We start from the raw sequence: 10319 nt of genomic DNA on the forward strand, positions 1-10319 counted from the left end.
TTATTGCTTTGTACAAACAAAGGAAAAGGATATAAAACAATTGCAAAGACACTGAATGTTCCAAAAAGTACAGTTTTGAGCATAGTTGACAAGTTCGAAGTCAAAGGAACAGTGGCTACACCAATGAACAAATTTGTCAGAGGGGGTTGAATAATTTCGAGCACAACAGTATATACAGTATATTTTTCAAATAACTCTCAGTAGCTTACTTGTATTTGACCTTCTCTTCTACATCGGTGTTGGGCTCCTGTGTGATGAAGGTGACCAGGTCCTCCATGCACTGCGGTCGCAGGATGAAGTCCACCAGCTTGTGGTTCTGGGCTTTGCACTCCTGCAGGACGTCCTCCTCGTCCATCACCTCCGTCAGCGTCACATCCTCCTTCTCCAATAGTGTGTCGATGTGGGACGTGGTGTGCAGGTCAAACTTCCAAAACATAATGGCTCTGGAGGCACAAACAAGACACAGAGCAGTCATTAAAGCAAATAAGAATCTATATATACACACACATTTAGGGGTGGGCGATATGGAAAAATACAATATCACAATATTTTCCCAAGCGGTATCACGATACACGATTTTATCACGATTATTTTTCACGTTGGTTGGTTTTTATGGTTATTTTTCAAGTTACTTGACAAAAACTAGACTCTCTGGGTTCCTTTTGGGAGGTCTAAATTGAACTTTACAAGTATGTAACTCTGACAGTATACAAATGAAACCAAATGGACCTGTAAGGGTCCATTTGGTTTCATTTGTATACTGTCAGAGTTAAGTGGAGACCTTGACATTTTACAGGTCCATTTGGTTTCATTTGTATACTGTCAGAGTTAAGTGGAGACCTTGACATTTTAAAGTTTGAGAACTACTGATTTGGACCAAAATGCAGGTTTAAATTCTGCAATGAATCTCTGTATCAACGATTAAACAGGATTTTTTACAAGGCTCCCTCAATTGTATCACGATATATATACGATACCTCTGAAAAGGCATATCGTGGAGACATTGTATCGTCTCAATGATAATTATCACTACATCATAGGGGAGGATATTGGCAAGAATCTCGCGATGCAATACTCATCACGATACTTGGTTCACGATACAATACATCACGATACATTGCGATACTATTGCGATACGATACTATTGCGATACTATTGCGATATATTGCAAAATTCAAAAGAATTAAAACAAATTTTGTAGAGCTTAAAATACATACATTGAATTAACTGAACATTGGAAATTCCTCCTAATGAAAAAAAGTTTCCCATTCAGACAGGCAATATTGCCATTGATTATTTTCAAGGCAAAAAACACACCATGTCACTCTCTTTCAATTATATTCAATAACATTTCTGCTTACTTGGTTAATAGCATATTTCTTTAAAAGCAGAATCAATAATAGGCCTATTTAATTTAGGCAAATTTATTTGGAGGAGAAAAGAGAGTCAAGAAATGTGTTAGTGGCTGCCAAAGATGTTTTATATACCTGTTTGCTTGTTTCTCTCGCAAGAGAGGCAACACTTTTGCTCTGTTTGCTTGTTTCTCTCGCAAGAAAGGCAACAATCCCTCTAGTCCAGTCATTATATGAAAAAACCTAAAACAAATTGCAATAGTAGCAAAAAAAAACAATCTGTATCCTCATTATGTCCTTAGTGAGGGAAGAAAAGTCCCAAGGACTTTTTTCTCTCACTAAGGACATAATGAGGATACAAAATCAGTTGAGTTTGCTACTATTGCAATTTGTTTTAGGTTTAGCCTAAAATTACTGGACTACTCCCCTTCCACCGTCAGTCAGGCTAATGCTAAGCTAGCTCCGGTAGAACTTGTCGTTTTAAGGGAACTAAAAATGCTATCCTGGACAACAAGTGCCAGGTTCAACAAGTGTTGTCCATATCTACTACTCCCGTGGACTTTATTTGGAATTATCGTTTGTTGTTCTTGTTCAACGTGAGACGTGAGTCACACACACACACACAGAGCGAGGATTAGAGCCCATTGATTTCCGCATGTTATGTTCTTTTTTTTTCTCCAAAAGTATCGCGATAGGACGGCCTGAATGATCGATACAGTATCGCCAAATACATGATCGCGATGTATTGCCATATCGATAATATCGCACACCCCTAGTACATCGCCCACCCCTATACACATTTACTACATTGGTTTATTTTTGTGATGCATTGTACATGATCCGTTTCATATCCTACTTCATTGTTAATGATGGTGTAATTTTATTTTGTCGTTTCCTTTTCTGTGAGAGCTGAGGTACTCTCTAAATCAGGGGTTTGAAAACTTCTTTATGCCAGGACCCCTTTTTATGAGGGCAATTTCTTTTGGCAACTCCATACTTGATTTATGGTGCAATTTCAAAGTTGAAATAAAGTATATTTAAAAAATAAAGCAACATTTGTAACCTTGAATAGGAACATTTATTAGAAAATAAATGTACAAGACGGCATCTTATCAACATGGTTTAAAAGCTAGGGAAAAGCGTTTCTGGACAGGTTTGTAAATGGAAGCATTCAGTAGTCTGTTAGTGTTGACAGAACTTTTTTTTTATAAAATCCAATCACAGGATATGCTTTTCAAAAAACAAAGCAAACTTGATGTTTTTCCTCAGTTGTCAATATGCAACCCCATCTTCAGTCACCTTTCAGGCATACTGTGTAAAAATGATGTTTTTTGGCGACACCAATGGTAACTACCCAGTACCCAGACACTACAACAATCTGTTGTATCGGCGATTCCCAGAAATCTGCTCAAAACCAAACTATTCTCGCAGTCGCCAGAAGCATGCTTTATATAATTTGGTTTTGCCGTTTCTAAATGTAACAACTGCCCAGTGGTTGTAGAGGCAGAATGCTGCTTAGTATACATTTTAAATACTCCCAAAACAAGAGTCAAAGAAAAACAGACCGGTATAGTCCTTTAAATTGTACTTTCTATAACTACCTGTGTGTGTTGGAGTCCAGAGAATGGAACTCGGGTTAAAAAGAGAAGGTATGTTCTGCTCTTTGGGAGTTGTGGCCCATTCCAGGCTGGCCAGACGGACAGACAAGCAGGCAGGTACGGTAGGCAGGCAGGCAGACAGCAGTGACGGACGGACAGACGGACAGACAGCATACATATACAGCAGCAGTCCGCAGCTCCTCAGCACATCAACGGCACTCAGCTGACAAGAGAGGAACAAGAGGAACAGACTGAGTGATACAGAATGATAGTTGTTTATTTAATCCTGGGTCTAAAGCTGGTTGCACACTGCACTGCGTTTTTACGTTGCGTTTTGGATATCCGATATGAGAGAGAGAGAGAGAGCGCAAGGGACCCAGTGGTGACTGTTGCGAAAATCGGAAAACAATCAATCCTGGTCCGAAAACAAATACGAAACGGTCGGCAGTGTGCAAACGTGATTGACATAACGTGAGGTTGATTTTTTAATTTACGTGCTCCGAAATTCACTGTTATTCTGCCCGAAAAACGCAGCAGTGTGCAACAACCTTTACTTATACATACAATGAAGGAATACACAAGCGCCCCTAAGCTGACAACTAAATTGGATGTAGAGCGAAAGAGGTAGGAATGAAGAATTAAAATTACGGACTGGATGCACATTGCACAGCCAAATCAGTTATCAGCCGATGAAACAGAATATACATCTTCCTATTTAAAAACTAGTTAAAATTTACATATTAGTACAACCCACATATTGGGCTATATCCATATATCATTGTTACACATTGACAACAGTTCATCTTAATGCGGGCGTCCTCGAAATATCCTTCATTCACATACACACAAACACAGTCAGTCAGTGCTATTCCACAAGACTACCACCTCAACGGCTACCAAGTCTGTTCTTGCTCCAGTCATTGTTAACAATCCAAGTAAAAACTGTGTCAACACACCAATACCATGGACACCCAACACACACAAAACCTCTGGTAGGTTGTATGACTGAAACGCCTTTTTTCATACACAGACTACATTGTGTAGAGCGAAATACTCACATATTATTAGGCAATGATCAGCTGATAGTATTGGGATAAATGTCTAAGGAGAGAAGAAGCTCATTAAAAGTAGACTAGAGCGCAATGGAGGAGGGACACAAAAGCTCCACCTGCTTGCCTTAATTATATGTAATCCAGTAAAATAGCATGGAACCATCATCTTTGTTGCTCACTATAGGTGATCAAAGGATCAGAACAATACCAAAATAATCTCCATTAGAAACCAACAGAATTGTTTGATGGAGACTTAAAGACCCAATGAAATGACTATTTGGGGTATTTTATTTTGAAGTTTCAGTTTGAAAAGGAAGCCTGTGTGTTTCTGAACCTATCCGAGGGGACCAGCGATGGGATTTAAAATCTGAGTAATGGGAGCCAGCAATGGGAAACAAACAGGTGAATGTAATCAAAGGTTCATTTATATTCAAAAACTCTATTCTATGTCATCACTTTTTGAATTTCTGTTCACAGGAAGTAATTAAGAATGGCCTATTTAGGGACCTTTGATATAAATATACACAAACAATGTTTATTTTCTATTTTTTTCGCATCTAGTGTTAGGTATGGCCATATTATCACTACAGATATGCTCTAAAAGTGTGGAAAACATGTTTTTGATTTCACCCCGTCTTTAACATTAAATGCCGCAAATTGGTAGTTCTGGCCAAGATGTAGTTATGATATCGAGTACTTTCCTCATGTTTCCTGGAATTGGTCTTATAGACTTTTTGTTGGCCAGTGACAGACTTGAAGGGAGCTATTTTTGTTCTGGTCGTTAGTTACACAAATACTCTACTCTTTATCAAATAGCTATTGAAACACACACAAGCTGACCACCCTCTTCCCCAACCAAGCCAGTCAGTCACAGTCACACGCACCAACATCAGTAAATTCTCTCCACCCGTGGTAAACACTGATTTAAGTCTTAATGTCTGCACGCTAAAGCCATAAAACACACCTGACCAAAGTCCTGCCATGAAAACTCCAGTCCTGCTTTTATTAGAGTCAGTTCTGTGTTGTAACGTTCTGTGGCCCCTCCCAATCTAAACAGTAACAAGAGAAGCACTGCATAAAAAAGGTATTACTGAATAAAATAATATCTTGAGAAGTAGTGAGGTCAGAACTTAGAAGTACTGAAATGTAATGACAAAACTGTACAAAATGCAGATTACAATTATTGTGTAATTCATGCTGTGCAGTGTGCACACTTGGCAGGTTTACATACAGTAGACTGAGGTTTCCCGGTGATAGACCTCTATTCAGAAACACCCCTACTGAGGTTGAGGTTAGGGTTTAGGTGACGTGACACATCCATTTAGAATAATGGAAGTCAATCTTCTGAATAGCAAGGTTTCTGAATAGAGATGTGTAACCAGGTTTCCCCAATAGGCAAAACATTGATTGAACACAATAATCAAGTATGGAGTCAGTCTGTGAGGGATCATAGTCATACATGATTTCTAACCTTGACTTGCATGTCACACGGCTCTGTGTGACATGCAAGTCCCTTATACAAACAAGTAACCCATGACGAAAAACAATCAATCAATAGTTAACCACCATGATTCAGTCAACATCCATTCCCAGCTGGCTCTCACTTGCACATGGATTCTCTGGTTGCCGGGTGATACTTAACAATACCATCAAATGCATCACCTCAAGGGCATGTCTACTAGGCTGTGTTTGGGTCTATCCCCAACAATTCCCCTGACGGTTAGCCCACTTAGCTGCATATCTACAGTACAGTAGAGAATAGCTGGTGGCAATGGCATTGGCAGAGCGCCATATCAAATCAAAATGAGACATGGACATGTATTCTAGAGTGGAAGCAATCTAGAATCTAGATCAACATGACAGCAGCTAGCTAGCCTAATGGCTACCTCAAAATGCAAATAAACAATTCAGCATATAGAGGTTCAACAACAACAACTAGACATTTACAGACACTTGGTAACCTGCTCTCGAATCAAAAGGGTGCCCGACACGAAACCACAAGAAATACAACACCAGTCCACCATGTTCAAGATCTCAGTGGAGAAACCAGTCTAGTCTACATCAAACATGAACCAGAGCAGCTAATGCTTTATTATTCACACAGGAAACAGTAGCTGTTGGGTTTCCAAAATTCAACAGCCAGAGGAAAATAATACAGAGTCCAGACACTAAACCGACTGGTTCAATTATTAAGCTGACAGTTGAGCAATTACAATATAATTTCTGTAAATTACTCACCCTACTTGGAACAGTCAAATCCAAAACACAGTATGCAAAAGACCACAGAGCGGGGATCGCATAAAATGTACTTTTATATTGTAGAAATAATTGATAATGAATAATAACACAGTTCAAATAATAATCCACTAATGTACACTGTAAACTACAAGCGTCTCCCAAGATTCGTAGATATGTCAACAGGACAGCAAAACAAACAGTAAATATTAAGATACTTGGCGTAACACAAGAACCCCAAATCTGCTTCTTCTTTAGGAATGAAATCAAGTCTGAAACTTGAGCTGAAACGTGAAAATAACGTTTCCCTGTTTCTATAGCGGAAAGGCAGCATTCATTCGACACTAGTAGCAAAGAAAGAGGGCGATGGTTGGTGGCCCAGTTACATCTGTCTGGTATTGTAAGCCCAGACTGGACAACATAATGTAAACTATGGTTAACCTGGGTGGGCTACACCAGCAAATCACACCCGAGACTACCAGCTTATATAAAGTAATCTACTTTAACTTGAGACAGAGTCAATAAACCATCCAGTTGACTCAAATTGAAAGTAAAGAGTCAACGTTGCCAGGGCCCAAAAATCAGACCAATATAGGTTAGCTAACGTTAAACACATAATACAGGCCGTGGAAAGCTGGCTAACAGCTAGTGGTGCTTTGACAGCTAGCGCTGTTAGCTTACCCAATACCCGGCCACCATAATTAAGGGAAACTAGCCATAGCGATAGCAACTAGCTAATATATAAAGGTAGTCAACCAACATTAGCTTTCCAAATAAACATTAACTGGCTGCTTCACCTTGCTTATTATGGCGTTTTACCCGTTTAATAACGGCTAAATGTACACGCAGACAACGTAAACGTTAGTTAGGTAATTAACCAAGCCTTTTTAAGATGGCCAAGTATTCTTCTTGCTAGCGAGTTAACGCTAGCCGGCTGTATTGGACTGTGGGTTAGTCGTCAGTCCGTGTTTTTCTTTTTTTTTCTCCCCCAACACGAAGTGCATGGACTGGCAAGGTGCACCTACCAATAATCAACGGCAAACGGCGAGTCTCCGGCATGTAGCTTACTTGGCCATGAGCCTGAAGTGTTGACAAAAATGTTACAAACCGTTAGCACGCGAACCGGTAAGGAAAATAAAGCGTTTAAAACCGATTCTGACAGGCGCGAAAATTGTAGATTATCACAGGGCACTTTTCAAGATGGCGGTTCCGTCAACTTCCACGACCCTTCCCCCACTACGTTCTGTGGAGTCTATCAGTCAAAAGAGTCTCTGGAATGCTATTGGCCACTTCTGCCGTCGCTCAAATCCGTCACTGCAATGTGGTTGGCTAGGGGCCCCTGCTAGTTCTGGGTGGGGTGTGCTTGATGCAATTTACCGTGGTTACTGGATAATCGGTGCATTGCAACGATTTGCAAATTCAGCTCATAAATGGAGTAGCTACGGTTACTACTTGCATAAATGTGAACATTTTCTCATGATAAACGTCACTACAGGTGTCATTGGTATTGTTTCAGTTGAGTGCCAGTGGTGGAAAAAGTACTCACTAATTCTGCCCTCTAGCCTGGAGTAGGAAGTTCGAAACTCCTCATTTCAAAACGTAAACAAACAGGAAAATATAGACTACTAGACAAGTGGTTATCAAAGTGGGGTCTGGGGGTCCTTGAGGTGGGGTGGTCTGCACTGCAGGGGGTGCCCTGTCAAATGAAGAGTAGGCCTAGATTACTTTATGTTCGATACCGTTCACTGGTGCGCTGTCTCAGGCAACCTTGAGCCGAGCGAGCGGTAGCGAGCGAGTCACTGTCGAGCGTTGCGAAGGTCACATGAGCCGACTCAGCGCCATTAGAAGTTGTATAGATAGGCCTACTGTGTACTGATTTGTGTGATTTGGATAAAATCTGAAGGAGTAATATCCAAAAGTGTGTTTTACATAAGTCGGCCTCCTGGTGGCACTATAAAAGGCAGGGCAAAGGTTTTTCCTTGGCCCAAGGGAGTGCACACACAAAGTTTTACACTGATCAGTGGAGTTATTGGTAAAAACATGAATTGGCCTGTTATAGTGCCACCATGTGGCTGATTTGGATTTTTTGAAGTGGAATTTCTTTCTCTGTCCGTGCACAATTTCACAAAAATTGCACGCTGTGTTCATGATTTGAGGAATTTTGTTCAAAACGGACCAATCCTGTAAACTTTGGAAGCCAATCTTTCTTGGCCAATCAGGATGTAATAAGGAAAACTGATTTGCATGATTTTTTGGACAAAATCTGTAGGAGTAGTCAAAAAAATAGAAAAGAACATTTCGAAGAAATTTTAAGTGTGCCTGCAGCTCGCTCCTTGTGCAACCTTGTGTAGCGGTTGGTGTTAGCATTAGCATTTTTAGCATTAACATTAACATCAGTATTAGCATTAGAATTCTTTAGCATTAACATTAGCATTTTTAGCATTAGCATTAACATTTTTTTGAATTAGCATTAGCATTTTTAGCATTAGCATTAGCGGAAGTAGCGGTTAGCCGTTGGGACTGTGGGACCACCCACCGAGTTTGAGACCAGTAACATGTTGGGAACTACTGGAGTTATAGGTGTTTAAAGCCCAGCCAATAGGAAAGCAGAGGGGGCGGGCTATGCAATTACAGATCATTCCTATTGGCCGATTAAGTACACACACCAAGTTTCAAGACGGTACCATGCTGCAAACTTGAGTTATAGCTGTTTAAAGCTCAGCCAATAGGAAGATAGGGGTGGGGCTTAAGAGGGGGTGGGGCTTAAGTAATAAGTCCCTATTGGCCGTTTAAGTCCAGACACCGAGTTTTGAGAGGGTACCATGCTGCAAACTGGAGTTATGGCTGTTTAAAGCCCAGCCAATAGGAAAACGATCAAAGTCGTGTGAGCGTTTTAGAGTTTAAATCACGTTGCTAGGCAAAAGTATGGCAGAGTTATGTGGCGCCAAAGTATCTGTTTTTTTCTGCTTTCCCCCATTCAAGGTCAATGGGGTTTTTGGGCGTTTTTGGCGAATTACGTCACCATGGTAACACGGATCGGAAAAAGAAAACACACCATTCCCGTCTGAGCCGCACGTTTTGATGTAGGCTATATATTTCGGGGGTGGCGTAAATTGCGCGACAGACGAAATTTGCAGGAAGAAGATTATTAACTATATAGTTACCGGTAGATGGTATGATTATACCATCTGGCAGATTACAATAAGTGTTTTGCCATTGCATGGCGGTCACACTTATAATGAGTTTAACAAAAATTGTCCTCATGGTGGCGCTATAAAAGGCCCATGTGAAAAAGGTGGGGCAGAGGTTCTGAATTGGCATCCAGGGACAGGGAGTGTGTGTGCACAGTTTGGCCGAGACCGGGTCAATGGCCCCGCAGATTAGCTGGTAACAGACGGACAGACAGATGCACACGGACACACACACACACGGACGGACGGACGGACGGACGGACGGACGGACAGGGGGCAAAACATAGTCTCTGCCATGCCTTTCGGCCTAGTGGAGACAAACATGCCTGATGTGTATCACCAGTCACCACTATGACTTATTTCTGATGTAAAATTATGACAATTTAATTTAATTTAATTCATATGTCAAAAGACCTTTTGGTCATCAGTGTTCATGGGACATACGGTAATCATTTGATATGGGGGTGGTAGCCTGGAATAAATAGAATGATTTTCTATTAACTTATCCAATCCTAAAGTTGAATTCCAGGGTAGGTCCTTGGACCATGCATGGCCTAATAAAAGTCAATTTGCTTATCCACATAAGAACGTTTGAAAACCTCTCAACTATGTTATCTATTATTCATTGGCATCCAGTCTAAATTCAAAAATGCCCCTGCCCCTTAAAGGGGTATTTCACTTTAAAACACTTCTGCGGTCAGTGCCCCAGACAGCTTTTTTTAATTATTATTTACTTTGCTTTTATTCCTTTATTTTCTTTTAGAACAAACAGGTCATCTTGGGCATCATACAGTGAAAGTGGTAGGCTACATTTCAGGTATTCTAAACACTCTAGCCAGCCACATTGCAGTGAAAGTTTTGAGCAACGGGCATAGCATTGGCATTTTATTT

General features: G+C 40.6%; 1 protein-coding gene across 6 annotated transcripts in view; it reads right to left on the minus strand.

Annotated features, from left to right (window-relative positions):
• ppp6r3 (protein phosphatase 6, regulatory subunit 3) overlaps positions 1–7444 on the minus strand; it is a 54182-nt gene extending 46738 nt beyond the window's left edge. For all 6 annotated transcript variants that reach the window (XM_080736524.1, XM_080736522.1, XM_080736521.1 and 3 more), the window contains exons 1-3: positions 7263–7444; positions 2954–3173; positions 210–443 (exon numbers count right to left, since the gene is read on the minus strand). In XM_080736524.1, the coding sequence (XP_080592650.1) occupies positions 210–436 (227 nt within the window). In that variant the 5' untranslated portion in view covers positions 437–443; positions 2954–3173; positions 7263–7444. The remainder of the gene's footprint in view (positions 1–209; positions 444–2953; positions 3174–7262) is intronic.
• Between the last annotated feature and the right edge of the window lie 2875 nt (positions 7445–10319).

The sequence above is a fragment of the Nannobrachium achirus genome, assembly GCF_963921795.1.
Source record: "Nannobrachium achirus genome assembly, chromosome: 11".
Classification (NCBI taxonomy): domain Eukaryota; kingdom Metazoa; phylum Chordata; class Actinopteri; order Myctophiformes; family Myctophidae; genus Nannobrachium; species Nannobrachium achirus.